The following is a 23766-nucleotide window of genomic DNA, read 5'->3' on the forward strand; positions in this document are numbered from 1 at the left end:
CCCTCCCCGCTCTCTCAAATAAAGAAAGAATCTTTTAAAAATTAAGCCATATTGGGGTACCTGGGTGGCTTAGTTAAGCATTTGACTTTTATTTTTAAGATTTACTTATTTGACAGTGAGAGAGGGAACACAAGCCGAGGGAGTGGGAGAAGCAGGTTTCCTACAAGGAGGGAGACTGATGTGGCGCTCAATCCCAGGACCCTGGGATCATGACCTGGGCCGAAGGCAGATGCTTAACGACTGAGCCACCCAGGTGCCCCAAGCATCTAACCCTTGATCTCAGACCTTGATCTCAGGGTTCTGAGTTCAAGCCCCACACTAGGCTTCATGCTAGGCGTTAGCCTATTTTAAGATTTTTTTAGGGGTGCCTGTGTGGCTTAGTCATTAAACGTCTGCCTTTGGCTCAGGTCATGATCCCAGGGTCCTGGGATCGAGCCCCGAATCAGGCTCCCTGCTCCACGGGGAGCCTGCTTCCTCCCTCTCCCACTCCCTTTGCTGTGTTCCCTCTTGATGTGTCTGTCAAATAAATATATAAAATCTTTTTTTTTAATTTTAAAAATTGAGCTATATTTTCATTAATAGAAAGATCTAAAAAAAAATCCATAAAATTCTGTACACCTCAGTTAATAGGAAGATCCAGGAAGGGCTTGGCTTAGTAATGATCAGATGGGTTTTTGTTACTTATTAAAGGCTCTGTGAAGACAGGGAGGGGGCCATCTTAGAGATGAGGGCCAAAAATGAAATGTGATTCTTCCAGAAGAAAACAGATAGAATGGACTATATCCTAGATGGGAAGACAGAATACCTGGCTCCCTTTCCACATATTCCTGATCTCGGGCTTCTAGGCCATGTTCCAGAATGGAATCTGGAGATCTGCATTCAGGACTGTGTGACCTTGGCCGAGTCACGTGTCCCCCACAGGCCTCTGTTTTTCTTTCTGTCAAATGAGAAGTCATAAGCACCATTCTGACCCATCCAGGTTTCACAGGTTTGTCGGGAGGTCACAAGACTATGAAAATGAAGGATCTTTAAGGAACTAAATCAGCTCTCTCAGAACATAACACATTCTAACATTATTATCACATAGAAGTTGTTTCTTTGGAGCAAAAGAGTAGGGAATGCTACTGCGTTATCCTGCTCACGCTGCCATATCAGAATAGGACAGACCAGGCAGTTTACACATGAGAGATTAATTTACCTCAGTTCTGGAGGCCAGAAGTCTGACATCAAAATGTTGGCAAAGTTGGCTCCAGCCTCCCCGCCCCTGCGCTTCGCTCTTTGGTTTGCAGATGGCCACCTACTCCTTGTGCCCTCACTTGGTTTTTCTTCTGTTTTCTGCGCATCAGGCTCTCAGCAGGAAGCCTGCTTCCTCCTCCCTCTCTCTCTCTTTCTGCCTAGTTGTGATCTCAGCCTGCCAAATAAATAAAATCTTTAAAAAAAAAAAAAAAGGACAGGAGATCGGATTAGGATTCACCTTCATGGGTTCATTTTAGCTTAATGACCTCTTTAAAGGCCCGGTCTCCAAATACAGTCACATTCTGAGGTCCTGGGCGTTAGGGCTTCAATGTGTGAATTTGAGGAGGACAGAATTCAGGTGGTAACAGCCACAGATGAATTTTATCTGTCTGAGGTGGGGGAGAGGGGGAGGGGGGTAGCCTAGATCTGGGGTGTGTCAGTTTGCTTTGGGGGAACCTCATCTAGGATGGACAGAACACTCAAAGATGGCCATGGGCATTGACTGGTAGAGGCTTTCTCAATAAAATGCATAATCACGCTTATTGTTTTGGTTAAAAAATAATGCCTGCTCATTACCAAAAAATCAGGGGGAGGAAGTGCAGAAAAGCACAAAGATGAAAATGTAAACGAAACAAAACAAAACTTGCTCTAGGAGCACCTGGGTGGCTCAGTCAGTTAAGCATCTGCCTTCAGCTCAGGTCATAATCCCAGGGTCCTGGGATCAAGCCCCGTGTGGGGCTCCCTGCTCAGTGGGGAGTGTTCCAGATTCTTTCCCTCTCCCTCTGCCCCTCCCCCTGCTCTCTCTCGCTCTCTCAAATTTTTTGAAAGTAAAAAACTCCTCTAAATCCTAATACCAAGAAATAACCAAATAACCATTTTTTCTTACCATGTTCCTTCTGCACATGTACAAGGAAGCAGATTGCTGGGTAGAGAGTATCAACAAAAGGGAAATAAACAAAAGCAACTTCTGGGAAGGGGCTGGCACTATACAGTTAGTTAAAGTAAAAGGTGTTGAGCTTCTCTTCAATTAAATTAACAGAACAAGTGGCACCTGGGTAGCTCAGTCAGTTAAACATGTGCCTTTGGCTCAGATCATGATCCCAGGGGTCCTGGGATCAAGCCCCACATTGGGCTCCCTTCCCCCTCTGCCTCTCCCTCAGCTCGCTCGCAGTCTTTCTCTCTCTCAAATAAATATTTTTTTTAAAAATTAATAGAAGAAAAATAAATGGATGCTCTGTTCATTTCTTTTTGCCACTATAACAAATTGCAATAAACAGTGACTCAAAACAACACAAATTCACTACTTTCTCGTTCTGGAAGTCAGAAGTCTGGCACGGGTCTCACTGGGCTCCAGTCAGGGTGTTAACAGGTCTAGGTTCCCTTCTAGAGGCTTCAGGGGAAATTCTGGTGTGTTTTTTTTTTGTTTTTTTTTTGCCTCTTCCAGCTTTGAAGGAACCCTGCATCCCTTGGCCCATGGCCTTCTCCCTCCCTCTTCAAAGATAGCAACTTCTGTTGGGCTCTTCTCACATCAAATCACTCCTGCCTCCGTCCTCCAGTTTTAAGGACCCTTATGAGTATATTGGCTTCACCAGATAACCCAGGATAATTGCCTTAAGGTCAGCTGATGAGCAACTTTAATTCTCTTTTGCTGTGTAACCTAACATTCACAGGTCTCAGAAATTAGGACGTGATCATCTTTGGGGTAGAGGCATTATTCTGCCGGCTACACATGCACAATGTAAAAGAAACTGCCAAGCCTCCACTAAAGTTGTCATCACAACATCTTCTACATTTCAATTTTTCATAGTTCTCCAAGCAAAAAAAAAAAAAAATTATGAAAAACCTTTATCAATTAAGATGCTTTTGTCTGCAAGTCACAGAAACCAACTTGAACCAGCTTGACCAATTAAGAAACTGGATGGGGATTGCCTGGGTGGTTCAGTCAGTTAAGCATCTGCCTTTGGCTCAGGTCATGATTCCAGGGTCCTCGGATCTGAGCCCCACATTGGGCTCCCTGCTCAGTGGGGAGCCTGCTTCTCCCTCTCCCTCGGTCTGCCGCTCATCCTGCTTGTTCTCTCTCTCTCTCTCTGCCAAATAAATAAAATCTTTTTGAAAAAGAAGAGAAGACACACAGACACACAGGTGGTGTCAGTGTGATCACAAAGGTGGTGATTGGACCGATGCAGCCATAAGACAAGGGATGCTGGCAGCAGCTTCTTCTAGCAGCAGATCTCACCTTTCCCTCCTGTCCTCGAATCCACTCAGCCTCAGCAGTTTAGACTATAAAGTCCAGCAGAGACCATCTTGTCTAACCTCCTCACTGAACAAATGGGGAAACTGAGGCATAGAGAGTGCCAGGGACCTGTTCAGACTCACCCAGCATGACATTAGCAACAGAGCTAACGTTGGAAACTGGACCCGATGTGGGCCCCTGCTCTGTCCCAGGAGTCCCTTATAAACACTCTGAGTGACCTCTTCAAGGACAACCATAATGATCTTGATCACGGAGGGAAGAGAGATTCTTGCCCCTGCCAGGTGGTAGGAGACAGGAGCCAAGTAGCCTCTAGACCTTCCCCACTCGGTGAGACTCGGTGGCCCTTCCCTGTCATCTGGTGAATTCCACAGCCCAGACCCCATGTCCGGGTCAAGGCCACAGGACCACCAGCACATAGAGTGTCTCTTGAGACCACTGAGATCAACTCCTTCTGTACAGAAGAGGAAAATGAGGCCCAGAGAGGGCAAGGGACAGAACCCAAACCACACAGCCGCTCCAATGCAGAACAAGGGCTAGAACTCAACTCACCTTGCCTCCCATTGTTTGGTTCTACAAGCAATGTTTGGTTCTACAGTCCTCACCCCCATTTCCTCCCTCTCCACTACTCCATCCCCACTTTCTTCAGATGGTAGGTGGAGGTCCCCTGTTTTTTTTTCTTAAGATTTTATTTATTTGTTTGACAGAGAGAGACACAGCGAGAGAGGGAACACAAGCAGGGGGAGTGGGAGAGGGAGAAGCAGGCTTCCCACCAAGCAGGGAGCCTGATGGGCTCAATCCCGGGACTCTGGAATCATGACCTGAGCTGAAGGCAGACGTTTAATGACTGAGCCACCCAGGTGCCCCTCCTGTTCTTCTTCTTTTTTTAAAGGTTTTATTTATTTATTTGTCAGAGAGAGAGAGAGAGAGTCACTATTGTGACAAATGTCAGGCGAGGGCATTTGGTGCAGTTTGGGCCAAAGAGATATAAGGGATAATCTATAGTGAAGGCTGTTCAGCCCAAATAAGAAGACAATGCCTCATTAGGAGAAAGCTTTTGTCCTGATCCCTTGTTCCTGCATTTGATATGGAAATGAGGTCGGAAAGCCTTCTTGGAACCATGAGGCAAGAACGATGAAGAAAAAAGTCAGCATGCTTCCCGCTTGAAGCGGGAAGGAGAATTTGACTCTGCTTATGATATCATTGAACCTGAGACTGTCAATCTCAAACTTTCTGGTAATGGGAAGGAAATAAACCTCTCTCACTAGAAGGCACTGTAGCAGAGCTTTCTGTTACAGGGGGAAGAATGCCCAAGAAAACCCTTTTCATATAATCTCTTAACTACCCTTTGGGACAGCCAGACTAAGTCCTAGCACACGCTTTTTATACAAGGAAACTGGGCCACAGAGCCCATGTGGTTTAAACATCTTCCCTCAAATCCTCATAAACAAACTCTGGGTCTGGTGGAAAGGAAGGCATTCTCTTTGGGGTAGAAATCAACTCCCTACACAAACGGGTCCCAGCACATTGCATGGGTCTATGTTTGTAGGAACATCACATGACCCTGAAGGTGGCCATGACTGGGGGAGCTCTGCTTCCAGCTGTTGCCCCACTGGTTCTTCCAGGGCTTTGTTCTGGGAGAAGTGGTGAGCAGGGAGGGAGAATGTTGGGTCGCAGCCCCTCCACAGCAGGTGTCTCCATTCTAAGGAGAAAAAGAAATCTGCCTTCGGAGACATTTGGTGAAGTCAAAGCTATCTTTAATCCGTCTATAGAAAGGAGTAGCTTGATGTGTCCCGAAGCCCGTTACGAAAGTCTTGCCAAACCACAGGGCACCAGAGCCTCGTTCCCCTGTAGATCTCTGAAGAACAGGGCTCCACATCCAGGACCCCCCTGCAGAGGAGCCAGTGTCCAGATTGGAGATGCAGATGCCCTCCCAGCCCCCTCACGCTGGCCAGAGCTCTGCCGGCTGTAAAGCAAGGATGAATAGCTCCTAGCAGCCAGGAGGCCGTCTTGGAAGAAGACGCCCCTCACCCCTTCCATGAACTTCTCAGCTTGAAGAGTCCATTTCCACAGAGGATGCCATCGGCCCAACAACACTGTGTATTCCGGAATTAATTCTGCAACCACAAACCAAGCCCATAATGTCAGTGCTTTCACCTAATAATAAACATTTATTTTTTGGCTCTCATCACAGACTACTGTGGCTGCTCTAGGTTGGTGGGTGGAAGTCTCGGTGGTAGCTGAGGACCCCGGGCTCCTTGTCCACAGTGGCTTCGCACTCCACTGGAGCTCTAGACCCCCAAAAGATGGACAAAGAGCAAGTGGAGAAAGCACCACTGCAGACCTTCCAAGCAACAGATGATCGACGTTCTCCTTCCTCAGGCATCCTTGGTCCCCCATGAAAAGAGTCAGTCTGTAGGGTCTTACCTGGCAATTAGAAGCGAAGCCCAGCATTTGTTTTGGCAGCACAGATGCTAAAAGTGAGCCCCGCATACGAGAGCCTGCCGTGTGCATGGCAGCGCAGGTATGTTAAAAGATAAACCAAGGCACACTTAAATTTTCAGTTTCTTGGAGCCTAAGGCAATCAGAACAGGGCACTGCCAAGCCGGAAGTGGTGAAGAGTGCTCCCGACAGGAGCTGGGGCCAAGTCTTCCCTAGGGCAGGGGGAAAGCAAAGGGAGGAGGTTATTTGATTGGCTACGGCTGAACCACTGGCCTTCACCTGAGAAAGCCTAGTTGGCTGATTGTGATGGCGGTTCTGACATTTCGATTTCTTGGATACAAGTGCATTGCTCGGGCTTAGGTTTTGGTTTGCTTACTGAGGCAGCTAAGGCATTGGAGCCACTTCGGTCTCAGGGCCTCCTTGTCCGAGTACTTTTAACGGGTGGTATTCAAACTTTGCCCTCTTAATCAGGGTCACCAAATGACACCTCTAGCATCATTCTGTCCCCGTTCTGCGTGACATCATGAATGGGCACACCCCTGTGTGTGATGCCAGAAGTGTCCCCATCCCAGTGTGTAACCCCGGGAGTGCCCACCCCCCAAGTGCATGCCACCAACAGTCTCCACACCCAAGACTGTGATAGTGAGTGTTCAATGGGTGTGACTCCAGTAGTGTCCAAATACCCATTTGTGTGACTGCAGAGGTGTCCACACCCAGTCTGTGTGACCCAAGAGAATTTGTGTGGTCGTTTGCTTGACCCCAAGGCCATCCACACCACAGTCTGTGACCTCAGCAGTGCCTACTCCATGTCCTGCAACTATCCCGTGTGACCACAGGAGTGTCTACACCTCAGTTTCTGACCTGAGTGGTGCCAACGCATCATTTATTAGACCAAGGAGCTGTCCCCACCTCAGTCACCACAATCCCAGGAGTGTCTCCTCCTCGGTCTGTATAACACCACAGACGTTCACACCTCAATCTGTGTGACACAAGGGGTGCCCAGTCCACAGTGGGTGTGGTTTCAGGAGTCTCCACTCCCCAGTGTGTTTAATGTCAAGAGTGTCCCAAAGTCCCTCTATGTGGCCCCAGAGATTTCCACTCTCCAGCATGTGTGATACACACCTTGGAGTGTTCAAACCTCTGAGTGACTCTGTGTCTCTCCAAACCTCCATCTTGGTGACCCCACATCTGTCCACACCCACACATTCTTACCCTATAGTTGTCTATACCTTAAGCTGTCTGAGCCCAGGAGTGCCCACATCCCAGTCTGAGGGACCCCCAAAAAAGCTCCACAGTCCAATCTGCGACCTGACCCCTGGGATGTCCACACCCTGATATGTGGGACCCTGTGAATGTCTGGGTGACTCAGGAGTGTCTCCTTAACATGTGTGACTCCAGAAGTGTCCACATGCAAACCTGTTGGACCCTAAGACCATCCACACCCTAGTTTGTCTGACTACAATAGTGTCAACACACTAGTCAATCTGACCCCAGAAATGTCTACAACCTGCTCTGTGGGACCCCAAGAGTGGGCAGTCTCCAGTGTGTATGATTCAAGGAGTGTCCCCTCCCTAGTGTACGTGACTTCCGGATCGCCCAGACCCTCATCTGAGTAACCCAAGGCTGTCCAGCCCCCAGTGTATGCTTCCTCATGAGGCGGCCACACCCCCGTCTCTGTGGCCTACAAGGGTGTCCACAGTCTCACAATGGTGTATTCCAAGATGGTACTGGACTACCCAGGGCTGCTTGTCTGGCCCGCCCTCTGTGCGGGTGACCTTCGAGGAGCTCTTGATGCCTAATTCGGCAGACCATTGTCCCTAGCTCCCACACACACCATTAAGTGGCCTCTTCCAGTCCTATTTCCTCTCCACTCTCTCCAGGGGACCACTGAAGACCTGTATCCTCCTCCCCGACCACACACACATACATCCACATCCCCAAAGAGACCGTCCCAGCCCGAGACCCTGTGGATCTCAGAGAGAGCAAAGGCCAGTGCCAGCCAGCCCCCTGCCACAGACCCCACCCCGCAGAGAAGAGCAGAAAGGAAGCCAGTAGAAGTACCGCTGATGGGAGGGAAACCTTCCAGGAGCTTGTGAAACATGGACGGAAATCAACTTTTTATACCCTTTTCCTCCCCAACTAGAGTGTCGGCTCACATGGGCAAGGACATTTGTCCCATCCAGTTCTTCGATGCCTCTCCAGCACCTAGAAGAGCACTAGGTACACAGAACACGCTCCTTAGGTGTTTGGCACATGAATGAACCCTCTGACCCGGCAAGTCCACTTCTAACTCCATCTAACACATACACACATTTTCTGAGCTGTGTGCACAAGGCTGATAGGACCTAACGGTTGGGACAACCTTGCAAATCCGCACATACAGCAGAGCGAAAGGAATGCCAGGGGTTAGTGTTCTACCACGGGGTACCCACTGTACATGAGGCTGGATGGGTGGGACGTGGGGGTACCTGCGGGAGTGGGGGTGTCTTCTGCAGGACAGGCTGTTGACAAGGAAAAGCAGGTGGGAGCTGGTCATGTTGACATACGTGTGTGTGAGTAAGGAAACACCAGAAACTGACCTCAGTGGTAATTTTTGGAGTATGGAGGGGGAAATGACTTTGTAGTCCATAGGCTGCTGCTGCTGAAACCTTTTATACAAACCCATATTCACATATTATAAGGGAAAATCACAAGCTAAAATCAATATGCACAGCATAGAGAACTTGCAAGTGCGGGAGGGGGGGTACTTGGGGTGTGCCTAGGAACAAGAATCTCAAACTCACGTGCCCCAGGGGCTAGACCAGTAACCCCTCCCTCCCCAAGAGAGAGGGCACTCAGTTTAGGGTAAGGTAAGCAGCAGTGGGACCTATGAATGGTCCCTGACTCTTAGCAGTGGAAGGAGAGGGCATGGTAAGGGATGGGCGGGAATGGGGAAAACCTCAAAGCTCACACCCTCCAAAGAACTCAGAAACATTGCACCCTGTGACACAGAACACTTAATAGCTTAAGAGATCCCGGCTCAATAAGGAATAACACGGAGGGCATGGGGAGATGGAGAGAAGGGAGTTGGGGGAAATTGGAGGGGGAGACGAACCATGAGAGACTGTGGACTCTGAGAAACAATCTGAGGGTTTTGGAGGGGCAGGGAGTGGGAGGTTGGGTGAGCCTGGTGGTGGGTATTATGGAGGGCACGTATTGCATGGAGCACTGGGTGTGGTGCATAAACAATGAATTCTGGAACACTGAAAAGAAATTAAAAAAAAAAAAGAGAGATCCTGGCTCAGAAACACACCCCCAAAGCAGTGGTCACATCCTAACTCAGACAGCTTTTAACTTCACACCCTGGACACAAACTCTGACTCCCAAACAGAGCAGAGCTCTCACACTCTGGGGACACAAACTTCCATAGACCAGAGGCCTCGCACTGTAGAATAAAGATCCCCCCGTCATACTTGGGATGGGTGGTTTTTCTGTGTTATTACAAAGTAACCCCTTACACATACACCTTGTAATGGACTGAATGTTTGTGTCCCCCCAAATTCATATGTTGAAGTCTCAGCCCCCAAAGTGATGGTATTAGGAGGTGAAGCCTCTGTGGGGTGGGGGTGATCAGGGTTTGGATGAGGTCATGAGGGAGGGGTCCTCATGATGGGGTGAGTGCCCTTACAAGAAGAGACCAGAGAGCCTGCTCTTTCTTTCCACTGCATGAGGACACAGAGAGAAAGTGGTCATCCTCAAGCCAGGAAGAGAGACGTCACCAGCCACATGACCCTGTGACCCTGCTGGCACTCCGATCTCAGACTTCTGCCCCCTAGAACTGTGAGAGAGTTCATTTCTGTTGTTAAAGCCCCCCAGTCTGTGGTACTTTGTTATGGCGGCCTGAGCTGATGAAGTCAGACCTCAAGCTTTTACTTTAGGGGCCCTGAGTTGTCAGAGTCCTTGTACTTGCACTGCCTGCCTCTGTCATGACCAGCAATCCTCAGCCCGTGGCCCTCCCATTCTTGCCCCTTGGTCTCTGGGCATGGAGCCAGAGGGTTGTCCGGAGGCTCCAGGGCAAGGACAACTTGCCTGCCATGCTGCCAGCCAGGATGTGGGGCCGAACTTTCCAGAAGCAGGTGAGTAGCTGGGTCTCAGGGGCTGGGGCATGGGTGTTCACACCAAGGCTGGGCAGCCCCCAGCCCAGGCCTGGTAACCTGCTTCCCTCCTTTGTGGGCTATCCTGGGGTGCTGACATCCAATTTCCCAACCTCCCATCTCTTTCTCTTTCAAATACAAGCAGAGGGCAGCAGAGGGACACGGAAAGGCCCTGTTCTAACACGTTCAGACAGCAATATGTCTGCAAGAACGGGCCTGGGCTGCAGACTGACCGCTCTGCTCCCTCAGGGTGACGCCAGGAATGTCCTGACGGGGCAGTGTGGGAAAGGACCAGGAAACTGGGCACCGACCTTGAGGTTCACCCTGAAGGAAACCTTGAATAGGAGGGCCTCGTGTTCTGGGCACTCTATTATATAGAGAGTCACTGTGAGGAATAAAATGTATTTTGTGTAGTGCTTAGAACAGGGCTTGGCACAGAGTAAGTCTTATATGATTCCTATGTCCCGAGGATCCTTTTATAAACCGGCCTCCCTAATGTTACGTCAACAACCCCGAACTATCTGTCCCTTGTCTTCCCTGTCTGTTCATCCCTCACTCACTCTTGGATTTTGAACCACACTGGCCTTCTTCCAGTTCTTTTTTTTTTTTCCTTCTTCCAGTTCTTTAAGAGAACCAGCCCTGCTCATCCTTGAATTTGTAAGGATGGAGCGTTTTGCCTGCAAAACAGGATCTGGGGAGTGAGTCTAAGCTTGCAGGGCATTGAAAAATGGGAGGAATGGATTGAGTTGATTTCCAATATACTACTAAAATTGCGGGGGTGGCGGGCTGCAGCTAAAGCAGTGCATAGGGGGAAATCTATAGTTCTAAATGCATAGATCGGAAAGTTGAAAACCAATGAGTTAAGTTTCCATATCAGGAAGCTGGAAAAGGAACAGCAAATTGAACCCCGAGAAAGTGGAAGGAAGGAATTACAAAGATAAGAGCAGAAACCGGTGAAACAGAAAGCAAGCATCCATTGGATATGGTCAACAAGGTCATAACTTGGCTCTTTGAACACATTAATAAAATATTAGTAATTTCTCTTTTCTCTCAAGCAATTAAGAGAAAAAAAATGTAAAGTACCAATATCAGGACTGAAAAGGGGATGCTGTGACAGATCCTACAGACATTAAAGATTTTTAATATATAACTTTATTTTCAATGGAGTCCAAAGGTCAATTTCTCATTCTACTGCTTGTGTGTTCCCACGGATCCTCTGTATCCATGAGGACAGCAGAGCTCAGCAACTTTGCTAATGCTTCCTCCATTGATAAGACTAGAACTGCACAGTGTTTTTTTTTTAAGCTGGGCCTCAGTGCAATCAATTGTTCAAAATGTCATGGTTTGAATGGAATTGAACATAGTGGAATGAAATGAATAAAATAGTATAGGGTGGCACAAAATAGGATAGGATAGGACAAGAGAGGAGAGGAGAGGAGAGGAGAGGACAGAAGTCAGATTTTGTGCTAGGCACCGGACCTAATTGTTGTAGTAGATATCCACTAATTGAACAAATATTACTGAACATCTGCTAGTTGTTTGGGATACAGTGGGGAACAAAACAGAGAGAAATCTCTGCCCTTATGTACCTTATCACCTAGTTGGAGAGACAGATATTAGCATGTGCATTAGATATCCATAAGGCTCTGTGGCCAAAGATACAAAGATGGCCCTTATGAGGAACAGGCAAAGAGGCAATATAGCTTGAGATGGATGAGGCTATAGAGACTAGGGACCATGCTAGGGAGTCTGAAATTCAACAAGATGACCCCGACAACATCATCATCATCACCGTGAACTCTTATACTACTTGTTATGTGCCAGGCATTGTTCTAAGCCCTTAAAAATCCAACTGTTTTTTTAAGTGGTCATGATAATCTTCTGTCTAAAATCATGCACATTTTACATAAGGGGAAACCAAGGCATAGAGAGATTAATTAAATATCAGTCTGGGTCCCAGGATCTCTTCTTTTAACCATAATATTTTAACCATATTCTTTTAACCATATTCTGCTACAGTGCCAGACCACAGGCACCTTATATTTCTGCAGCCAATGTCATGTAAATACACAAATTACTAAAGAATGCAAATCAAGCCTCTGCTTTTGGCTCAGGTCATGATCTCAGGATCCTGGGATCAAGTCCCGCATTGGGCTCTCTGCTTGGCAGGGAGCCTGCTTCCTCCTCTCTCTCTCTCTGCCTGCCTCTCTGCCTACTCGTGATCTCTGTCTGTCAAATAAATAAATAAAATCTTTTAAAAAAAAGAATGCAAATCAAGAGAAAGATCAGATGGGAAGTGTGCTGAGGGCAGGAAGTAAGAATGGGGGAGGTGTTGTCTTCCCACTGAGCTTCAAGGTGGATCTGGAAACACACATGCCTAGAAACATTTATATCATCTGAGATGCTCCCTTCCTGTCCTGGCATAGCTAAGGAGTGAGATACAGGGGATTGGGTTAAACTGGCCAACAGAGGGCTTGTACTCATAAGGTTGGGCCTCCTCTGTGTCTTGTCATTCCTTGCAAAAGAGAAGAATTCCAGCTTGAGGACAACAGGAGAGGGTTTGGTCTTGGTCTTCATCTTATCCCTTAACTTCATCTTTATCTCTCTACAAGGGGAAAGAGAACAAGAAAACAGTACAGAGTAGTCATGGCAGACTCTTATGAATACATACATGGGTGATAATTACAACTCAAGTGGGTGCTCCGGTGGGTCAGTCAGTTAAGCGTCTGCCTTTGGCTCAGGTCATGATCCCAGAGACCTGGGATCGTGCCCACATCAGGCTCCCTGCTCAGTGGGGAGTCTGCTTCTCCCTCTCCCTTTGCTGCTTCCCCTGTTTGTGCTCTCGCTCTCTCTCAAATAAATAAAAATCTTTCTTTTTAAAGACTCTACTCAGTTTCCTCCCAGGACTTTCCCTTAGAAATGGGCTTGAGGAAGAAGTATGGTCCTTGTGTAGATGAGGGGAGGTGAAGAGAAGGAAACGGGAAACATGGGTGTGACCAGTGGCAATGTGAACTCTTTTGAATTGTTTTCTTTTTTAAGTCATGGAGGAACAGCAGTCAGAGTCTTTCACCATGCCTTATCCAAAGAATTGACCACATTGTGATGACAGTAAAGAGTATCAAAGCCACCACCATGTTTTATTCCAAGATCCTGGGCACGGAAGTCACAACTTTCAAGGTAATCACCTTCTCAAGTACAAACTGCAAGTGAAGTAGAATTTGGTTAAAATACTCTTAATCCCTCTCCCTAAAAACACCCCACAGGAAATCTGTGAGGCAAATTGAAAGGATCAGTGTAGGAGATTCCAAACTCTGAAGGCAGAACTTCCAGAGAGAGAATTGAGAAAAAGAAGGGGAGGTAAGTGCCATAAAAATAATGCAAGAGAATTTTCCAGTCTTTATCCAGAAAGGGTTAACTAAGTATCCAGCACATTAGATATGTTCTTATGAAATTATAGAACATCAAAGTGGAAATGAATATCCAAATCCTAAGATCTTTCAAAGAGGTCAAAAAGAAAAGTAGCTCAGTCAATAGAGCATGCCACTCTTGATTTCAGGGTCATGAGTTCAAGCCCCACACTGGGCATGGAGCCTACTTTAAAAAAAAAAAGAAAGAAAGAAAAAGAAAAGAAAAGTAGTTCAACGACAAAGGGAAAAGAAATAAGCAGATACCAAATTGCCTAAGAGTCAGAGACCAGAAGACAATAGGACAATTTCAAGATTTTAAGGGGAAATTCTATGTCCAGCCAAACTATTAACCAAGATGAGTATAGAATAAAACATTCTTAACATTCTTAGAAATATGGGGGCACCTGGCTGGCTCAGTCTGTAGAGTATGTGACTCTTGATCTCAGGGTTGTGAGTTCGAGTCCCACGTTGGACATACAGTTTCCTTTAAAAAATCATAGATATAGAAAGAGTCTAAAACTTTGCCCACTTGTTTTGAAAATTACTCAAGAGCACGCCACATCAAAGCAAGTGATTAAGCCAGGAACAGGGAAGACATCAAAGTCAGGGCACAGCAGATCCCAAGAGGAAGATCCCAGAAAGATGCCTAGAAAACACTCAGTCCAGTTTGGAACAAGTGTGTGTGTGTGTGGGGGAAGGTCCCAAGAAAGAGAGAGAGCCAAGGAAAAAAAGTGAAATAAGGTCATTTTATGATAGAATGGATGTGGCATCAGCCACGATGATAGAAGAGAAAGAAACAGGAAAATGATAAAAGAAAGGGAAGAGGTGGAGAGGGAGGGGACATTAAGAGAATAGGAGGGCCGGTGAGACATTAGCTGTAGTTCATCTACAAAACATAAAGATGTATGTATGTCTTTTAAAAATTATAAAGCAACTAAAAGAGGAACTACAAGTGATGACAGAATTCTATTGGGAAGGGTAGTAACGTGGATGAGCTAAATTCTTGTTTATCAGAGCAGGGAGAGGAGTGAAAATGTCACAAATTTCTAAATCAATTTGCTAAATCAAGAAAATGTCTAAAGTTGCCCATTATCAGTCACCGACTGTGTCTGGAGGTACATAGGAGAAAACTCAATGAACAGTGGGTGAAAGAAGATTGAGTTTTCTTTTTTTCTCATTTAACAACCTCTGTAGAAAGTTGGGGTTCATGCAGAGGCTGGAAAGGAGGAGGACGTGAATGGCAGAGAACTGCTAGCTCAGGGGGACTGGGAGGTTTCCAGAAGCTCCACCCACAACCTCTGCTGCCATCTCATTGTCCAGTCCATCTTACATGGCTGCCCCCCACCAAGGAATGCTGGGAAAATGTAGGCTTTTTAAGCTGGGCACACAACTGACCCCATTGAAATTTCGGTCGTTTATAAGAAAAAAGGGAGAAATATATATTTTATTATACACTAAGTAAATGTATATTAAGAAAAATTGCTGTCTCTGCCATGGGCAGCATTTACATATTATTTGAAGATAATGCAAATAATTTCCAGAAGAAATACACACACATACACGCTAAAAGCAGTTGCTTCTAGGGAATGAGACTGGACTGGGATGGGGCAAAGGGCTCTTGTTTTTCATTAAAAGCCCCATTGTAGGGGCTCCTGGGTGGCTCAGTCATTTAACTGTCTGCCTTCAGTTCAGGTCATGATCTCAGCGTCCTGAGATTGAGTCCTGCATCGGGCTCCCTGCTCAGCGGGGAGTCTGGTTCTCCCTCTGACCCTCCCCCCTCTCGTGCTCTCTCTCTCTCTCATTCTCTGTCTCAAATAAATAAAATCATAAAAAAGAAGCCCCATTGTACTTTGTTTTAACCTTGTTGGGGTAGGGAGGTGGCTTTGTCTCATGCTCACCTTGGGGGTTTACTTCTCGGTTGTTCTTCCTCCCCAAATAGGGTGACCTGACGGTTAAGCATCTGCCTTTGGCTAGGACCATGATCCCAGGGTCCTGGTATCAAGGCCCGCATCAGGCTCCCTACTTAGCGGGGAGCCTGCTTCTCCTTCTGCCTTCTGTTCTCCCTTCTTGTGAGCTCTCTCTCACTCTCTCTCTCTCTGTTAAATAAATAAATAAAATCCTTTTTTTTAAAATAGGGTGACCGGAAAGCATTGTGCTTTGGAGAACAGAAATTGAACCTCCACGAGGTGGGAAAGGAATTTGAACCCAAAGCTGCTCACCCAGTTCCTGGCTCCCTGGATATATGTCTGATCACAGAGGCACCTTTGGAGGAAATGGTCCAGCACCTTAAGGTGAGCTGGACATCCGTTCTTTTCTAGAAAGCTGTGTCTGGTCCTGAGGAAACAGAAGCATGACCCAGTCAGGTCTTCCTCAAATTTCAGACAGAACAAGTTTCCTCACTTCCAGATAATGCTTGTACACAACTGTTTGCTCATTATTTTTTTTAAATATTTATTTATTTATTTGTCAGAGAGAGAGAGAGGAGCGAGAGTGAGCACAAGTAGACAGAGTGGCAGGCAGAGGGAGAAGCAGGCTCCCTGCCGAGCAAGGAGCCTGATGTGGGACTCGATCCCAGGACGCTGGGATCATGACCTGAGCCGAAGGCAGCTGCTTAACCAACTGAGCCACCCAGGCGTCTCTTGCTCATTATTTTTGTTGACATCATTGTTTCATGTAAACAAATATATTATAAAGGGAAACATTATATCCTTTTTTAAAAAAAGATTTTATTTATTCATTTGAGACAGAGAGAGCATGAGCAGGGAGAGAGACAGAGGGAGGGGGAGAAGCAGGCTCTCTGCTGAGCAGGTTGCCTGATGTGGGTCTTGATCCCAAGACATCTGAGCCAAAGGCAGACGCTTAACCATCTGAGCCACCCAGGCGCCCCACATTACATCATTCTTGTAAAAAAAAAAAAAAAAGATACAAACTTAAATTCTTTTTACAGAAACGCATTTCTGTAAAAAGCAAAAAGTTTGACCAAGTACATGAAAAGCCCATTATATCCTGACACAAAGGGAAGTTAACTTGTAAAAATGAACAAACAAACAAACAAACAAACAGCTATAAAAACACTAGTCGTGGGGCTCAGTCAGTTAACCACCTGCCTTCAGCTCAGGTCATGATCCCAGGGTCCTGGGATAGAGCCCTGAGTTGGGACCCCCTGCTCAGCGGGGAGTCTGCTTCTTCCTCTCCCTCTGCCCCTCCTCCCGCTAATATTCTCTCTATCTCGCGAGTGTGCATGCTCTCAAATAAATAAATAAAATCTTAAAAAACAACAAAAAACCCCACCAGTTGTTAGATTTTATCCACTTCCTTTCTCTGAACTCTCTGGGCCTGACATTACAAAGGAAGATTTGGCAGATGGCTGAGGAGGTGCTAAGGACTTGTTAGCATCCACCAGAGGTTTTCTTCTTGGTATAATCAAAAGGTTTGAAACGTGGGGCACCTGACTGGCTCGTGAGAAGAATATGCGGCTCTTGATCTCAGGGTTGTGAGTTTGAGCCCCACACTGGGTGTACAGATCACTTCGTAAAAAACAAAACAAAACGGATTTTTTTTAAAAAAGGATTGAGATAGGATTTAAAAGGGAATATTTAATTTTGTGTCCCTCTAACACTCAAAATGATTTCATGTAAAGGAAGCATGGCTTCTCCTTTTGGGAAACACAGATTAAGGTCTTGTATATCATTTTCCTTTGGAAAATATCAGTGAAAAAGGCTAATTTGGAAGTAAAGTGGAGAAAGCCTGGGGCTTAAGAGCGTGGACTTCGGTCCAGACTACCTGGGTTGAATTCTGACTGCCACTTACTAGATAATACTAGGTACTGTTATCATTCCACTTTACAGATGAGGAAGCTGAGGCACAGAGCAGGTAGGTACTATGCCCCAGGCCATACGGCTGGTCTGTGGCTGGAGCAGAGTGAGGGAGGGGAGAATGGCAGGAGATGAAGACAGAAAGACATCAGGGACCTTCTGGGGATTAAATTTTGGTCTCACCTACGGACTATGATGAATCACTTTGCATTTTCCTCCCACTTCAGGCTTGTGAAGTTCCCATTGAGGAGGGTCCGGTCCCCAGAACAGGGGCAAAAGGACCCATTATGTCCATCTACTTCCGAGACCCTGACGGAAACCTAATTGAGGTGTCTAACTATATCTCCCCATGATTCAGGGCTGGCCCTCCTTCATTCTGTTCCTGCCATGTCTCCCTCTCCCTTCCTTCCTACAAACTCTCACCCAAGCCCAGAAATCTCCAAGGACCTGGGCATTTCACTCTTCCTACTCTAGGGGGGGTGGGTTGCTGATTTGGGTTGGGGACCAAAACTACCTGCCTGAATATCCCCCATCCAAGTTTCCCCCTAATAAATTAATAACCTCTCAGTGAGTATGATCTCTTCATTATTATTGTCTCAGGGTTACAGATGGATGTTTGTCTAGGGTGTGAGGTCTCTGAGCTGTCTGGGGGCCAGTGACCAGTGTACGACATCTCTGGGGACCAAATCCAGGATCATCCCCTTGGGATTCAGGGTCCTGACAGATTTCTCCTTGTTAGTGAGCCCAACCTTTTCATCTGTTTGGAATTCACCTCACCCCTTCCAAGTGCTGCCTGCTGTGTCCTCCAGCCCAGAGGCCTCGCTAAACCTCAAGATCTCTGTGAGTCCCATGGAAGCTTCAAGGAGCGCCCCAGATGACACTACCTCTTCCTGGAGTGTCTCCTCTGACCACACCCCTAGAGTATGCAGTCCTTTCTACCTCTGGATCAGTTAGGTCCAGACTCGTTTCAACTGAGGCTCAGCTCCTGACAGAGCAGACAGACAAGGACAAATCTCATCTGTGTCTGTCCTCCCTGCCGACCACCAACACCATCCATTCAGTCAACTAATAAACACATACTGAGTACCTACTGTGTGCTTGGCCCTGTTCCAAACACTGGGGAGACAGTGTTGAACAGAAGAGATAAGCATATCCAGGTTTGGGGAGCTGCTGTTCTAGTGGCAGAGAGAGAATAAATAAAATTAAGTAAGGAAAATATGAAGTATGTTAGAGGATGAGAAATGCTTTTGGAGAAGAAGAAAACATGGAAAAGAGGAAATGCAGCTAAAAATTGCTGGGGCAGTTTCTGATGTGTAAGGGGACGGTCAGAGGACCATCTTCACTGAGGAGCCATTTGAGCGCGGATCCGAGGAGATGAGGGAGGGAGAGGCTCCAAGAGTTGAAGGAAGAGCAGAACAGGCAGAGGGCACCAGGGTCAAGGCCCTGAAGCGTGGCAGTGTGTGGGGAACAGTGAGGAGGCCAGTGCAGAGGCATCGGTGAGCGTGTGGGGCGGGGGGGGGGAGCAGGAGGTGAGGTCAGATGGCAGGTGGGGGACAGATCATGTAGCCTCGGAAGGGTCGTGAGCGGAGGAGGGCCATGATCTGACTCAGGATTTAACAGGCTCCCTTTGGCTGCTGTGAGGACAGTAGGCTATAGGGAGGAAGGCGGAAGCAGGGGAACCATGATGGGGACGCAACTGCAATGGCCTGAGCAAGCGATGCCGATGCTCACAGGGGAGGTGATAAAAAGTGGTTAGATTATGGAGATATTCTGAAGACAGAGACAGAGACGAGATCGCCAAGAGAGAAAACGTCAACTAGAGAAGAGGTCCAAGGACATTTAGAGTTCTGAAACAAGGATGAACCAGCAAGCGAGGCAGGCAGAAAGGCAGGGGAAGAGTACAACTTCCTGAATGAATGAATGACAGATGAAGGAGCATGTCTGAGGGTCTCCTGAGATGAGCAAGCCCCTAGTCTTATGGACTCTGGTTTCGAAACAGCCCCCAGCTGGTAGTTCAGCCAGACCCTATGAGTGAAACCCCAAAGAGCCCCAAAAAGGCTGAGAAGAGAGGATATGTCAGGATGAGAGTTCCAGCATGTGAAAGGCTCTGCCAAAAGCTGTAGCGGGTCTCCTACTTTAATTTTTTTATTTTTGGCTTAGTTTTACAATTAAATGTTTATTAAAATAATATGATCTGCGGGTGCCTGGGTGGCTCAGTTAGTTAACCATCGGCCTTTGGCTCAGGTCATGATCCCGGGGTCCTAGGATTGAGTCCCTTGTCAGACTCCCCGCTCAGTGGGGAGCCTGCTCCCCACCCCGCCCCCGCCGCCTACATCTCTGCCTACTTGTGATCTCTGTCAAATAAATAAATAAAATCTAAAAAAAAAAAGATTTTCAAACTCTCATTTGAAATGTCTCCTTAAAGAAAGATTGCTTTGCTCAGAGCCTTTCGTTTCCTCCCCAAATTTACGTGAATTAGGTCATGCCCTAAGTCCGGAAAGGACTTCAAGGAATTGCTGTGTCAGTGGCCAAGGGAGCAGGAGGCAGGGCAGGCAATGAAGGAGCCATTATCTGTAGGGCACTCAAAAACTAATACTGCCGCTGACTACATCTGGTCTTTATTTTGTTATCACCAATGGCAGCAACCCAGCAACGGCCAATAATGTGGGTCGTGAAACCCTCCTCCCTGCCAAGGCAAAGGGCTGCTGCCACTGCTCACCCAGTCTATGCCCCTGTGCTTAGATATCCCTACACACACAGCAGGCCCAGCACCCCCGCGGGCTGTACACAGAACTCTGAAATCTCCACCTTGGCCATCTCTTCCGTTCAGATTGCCACACGTTCTCCAGCCCATTCCTTTACCTTTGGCAAACATAGCTTGAGTGGGCGAAATCACGTATACATAACAAATACACCCACAGCAATGCTTCTCTTCCTACAATTATGATAGTGCTCTCCAGTCAAGTCTCTTTTTTCTCAAGTCTCAAGTTCTTCTTGAGCTGGGGTGACGGCCAGTGCTGCCACCTGTGCATTCGCAGGCTTACGGGGTCCAGCTCCTGCTGTCCTCTCTGGCCGGGCCATCTGGCAGGCACTCGGTGGGGTAAACGGAGGGGTCTTTAATGCCCAGCTGTACGTTGAAAAACTGTGTGGATGGTATTACACTGTAACTTTGGGCGAAGGTTTCCTGGACAGGATAACACTCTTTGACTGTATAAATGCCAAACCAGGTTTCATATGAGCTAGCTGGCTTTCTGCCAGCCCCCCCACCCACAGACAGCGATCTGCTCCTGGGGCTCCTATGGAGTACTTTGTCCTCAGCGGTGGCATGCTGAGGAATGTCTAGAGGGTCCCAGGGGCTGTCAGGGTGATCTTGGAGCACTGCTTGGTGGCTTGCTCAATCTGAAATATCAATCTTTCCTTATAGAACAAAGCATATTGGAATAACCTCTTGCCAGGGATCAGCACCATTCGCTCACTAAGCACCCGTATGTACTGGCTGAGCCCGTCATAGGACAGCAGAGTTTGGCGGTTGCTCCTGCTGTTCTCTGGGTACAGAACCCAGGGGGCTTCCCACTCCTGTGGCGCCTGGCAAGGGCGCAGTGTCCCCGGGGTGCCCCTGGTCCCGGCCCCCAGCGCTGCTGACCCCAGGCCGCAGAGGCCACCTAGACTCAGAGGCCACCCAGCAGCCAGGCACCCAGGGCCCCCGGGCCACACTTCCTGTCTATTTTAAAAAGACAGCTTCCCTTGGACCCAGAGTCACTGGAGATAGATGATTTATGAAAGGAAAGAAGAAGGAAGTAGAAGGGAGGGAGAGAGGAAGGAAGGAATGAAGGAAGGAATGAAGGAAGGAAGGGAGGGAGGGAGGGAGGAGGTGAGACAGGGGGAGGAAAGGAAGGAGAGTGGATGGCAGATGGGTGAATGAATAAATGGGTACATAGATGGCTGGCTGGCTGGCTGGCTGGCTGGGTGGGTGGATGTGTGGATGGATGGATGGATGGATGGATGGGTAGATGGATGGACTGATATCTTCTGCCCCTGGAGAAACTTCACTTTTGTGTGCATAGAGAGAGGAATATCAGTTTGTAAATTGCAGATCTGCTGTAACACAGAAAAGATTGGAAACAACCCAATCTACTGATGGGCATTTGGGTTGTTTCCAATCTTTTCTGTGTTATATATATAATATATTATATATATTAACAATATTTATATATACTAACAATATATAATATATTAATATAATATTATAAATTATATATATAATACGTGTTATATGTATAATATATATATTAACAATATTTAAACAAACTATGGTAGGGGCGCCTGGGTGGCTCAGTGGGTTAAAGCCTCTGCCTTCGGCTCAGGTCATGATTCCAGGGTCTTGGGATCGAGCCCCGCATCAGGCTCTCTGCTCGGCGGGGAGCCTGCTTCCTCCTCTCTCTCTGCCTGCTTCTCTGCCTACTTGTGATCTCTGTCTGTCAAATACATAAATAAAATTTTTTTAAAAAATAATAAACAAACTACAGTATAGCCATTCCATGGAATGTCATATTCCATGAAATACGACCCAGCCATAAAAAGGAATAAACTCACAAGGCCAGCACTAACCTAATACCAAAACCAGACACAAACACATCAAGAAAACTACAGACCAATATCTCTTATGAATACAGATGCAAAAATCATCAACAAAATACTAGTAAAGAGAATTCAGCAATATATAAAAAGGACTATACACCATGACCAAGTGGGATTTATCCCAGGAATCCAAGATTTGTTCAACATAAGAAAATCAATCAATGTAATATACCATATTAATAAAGGACAAAAACCAAAAGATCTTCTCAACAGATGCAGAAAAAGCATTTGACAAAACTCAACACCCTTTCATGATAAAAACACTCAACAAACTAGAAGCAGATAAGACTTCCTCAAACTGCTAAAGTGAATCTACAAAGCCCTATAGCCAATATCATACTTAATGATGGAAGACTAAAAACTTTCTCCTGGAGATCAGGAACAAGAAAAGGATGTCCCCTCTCACCACTTCTATTCAACAATGAACTAGAGGTTCTAGCCAGGGCAATTAGGTCAGAAAAAGTATCCAGATTGGAAAAAAGAAGTAAAACTACCATTATTTGCCGATAACATGATCTTATACAGAGAAAATCTCAAGGAACCCACACCAAAACCATTATATATATATATGAGCTCAGCAAGGTTGCCAGATACTAGATCATACAAGACTTAATCACTTTTTTATTTTTTATTTTTTTTAATTTTTTAAAAGATTTTATTTATTTGGCAGAGAGAGACGAGGAAGCAGGCTCCCTGCTGAGCAGAGAGCCTGATGTGGGGCTTGATCCCAGGACCCTGGGATCATGACCTGAGCTGAAGGCAGAGGCTTTAACCCACTGAGCCACCCAGGTGCCCCTCAATCATTTTTTTAAAGATTTTACTTATTTATTTGACAGAGAGAGAGATCACAAGTAGGTAGAGAGGCAGGCAGAGAGAGAGGGAGAAGCAGGCTCCCTGCTGAGCAGACAGCCCGACATGGGGCCCGATCCCAGGACCCTGAGATCATGACCTGAGCTGAAGGCAGAGGCTTAACCCACTGAGCCACCCAGGCACCCCAAGACTTAATTATATTTCTATACACTAGCAATGAACAATCCAAAGATGAAATTAAGAAAGCAATTCCATTTATGATAGCATGAAAAAGAATAAATTTAGTAATGTATCTAACACAAGATGGGTAAGACTTATACACTTAAAACTATAAAATGCTATTTAGAGAAATTAAATACGGGCTCCTGGGTGGCTCAGTCAGTCGAGCATCTGCCTTTGACTCAGGTCATGATCCCAGAGTCCTGAGATCAAGTCACATATTGGGCTCCCTGCTCAGCAGAGAGCCTGTTTCTCCCTCTTCCTCTGCTGCTCTCTCTACTTGTCCTCTCTTTCTCTGTCTCATAAATAAATAAATAAAATCTTTAAAAAAAAGACATCACATATTCTATTCATGGATTGAAAACTTCATAGTGTTAAGATGGCAATACTCCCCAAATTGATCTACAGGTTTTGTGCAATCCTCATCAGAATCCCAGCCTGCTTCTTTGCAGAAACTGACAAACTGATACTAAAATTCATATGAAAATGCTAGGAATGGCTCCAACAATTTTGAAGAAAAACATAATTGGGGCCACCTGGGTGGCTCAGTCAGTTAAGTGTCTGCCTTCGGCTCAGGTCATGACCCCAGGGTCCTGGTATTGAGCCCCACATTGGGCTCCCTGCTCAGAGGGGAGCCTGCTTCTCCCTCTCCCACTCGCCCTGCTTGTGTTCCCTCTCTCGCTGTGTCTTTCTCTGTCAAATAAATAAGTAAAATCTTAAAAGAAAAGAAAAGGAAAGAAAAGAAAAGAAAAACACAGTTGGAAGACTCACACTTCCCGATTTAAAAACATAGTACATGGTTATAATAATCAAGA

At 46.6% G+C, this 23766-nt stretch overlaps 1 protein-coding gene and 1 pseudogene across 2 annotated transcripts; one reads left to right on the plus strand and one right to left on the minus strand.

Moving 5' to 3' along the window:
* The first annotated feature begins 9887 nt into the window (after positions 1–9887).
* On the plus strand, positions 9888–17854 carry GLOD5 (glyoxalase domain containing 5). Its single transcript, XM_080831432.1, has 4 exons — positions 9888–10044; positions 13102–13239; positions 15605–15760; positions 17512–17854. The coding sequence occupies exons 1-4, from the start codon at positions 9895–9897 to the stop codon at positions 17635–17637; spliced, it is 570 nt and encodes a 189-aa protein (XP_080687558.1). The 5' UTR covers positions 9888–9894; the 3' UTR covers positions 17638–17854.
* A 2406-nt stretch (positions 17855–20260) lies between these two features.
* On the minus strand, positions 20261–23749 carry LOC308337894 (mammalian ependymin-related protein 1-like; annotated as a pseudogene). The gene is made up of 2 exons: positions 23723–23749; positions 20261–21027 (listed from the first exon to the last, which is right to left on the minus strand). The product of its transcript is annotated as a mammalian ependymin-related protein 1-like (transcript).
* Between the last annotated feature and the right edge of the window lie 17 nt (positions 23750–23766).

The sequence above is a fragment of the Martes martes genome (assembly GCF_963455335.1).
Source record: "Martes martes genome assembly, contig: scaffold_224, whole genome shotgun sequence".
Classification (NCBI taxonomy): Eukaryota; Metazoa; Chordata; class Mammalia; order Carnivora; family Mustelidae; genus Martes; species Martes martes.

Coding starts and splice junctions, on each gene's coding strand:
- GLOD5 (XM_080831432.1), top strand. CDS start 9,895: ATGACCAGCAATCCTCAGCCCGTGGCCCTCCCATTCTTGCCCCTTGGT. Junction 10,045..13,101: donor GCCGAACTTTCCAGAAGCAG/GTGAGTAGCTGG, acceptor TTCTTTTTTAAG/TCATGGAGGAACAGCAGTCA. Junction 15,761..17,511: donor AAATGGTCCAGCACCTTAAG/GTGAGCTGGACA, acceptor CTCCCACTTCAG/GCTTGTGAAGTTCCCATTGA.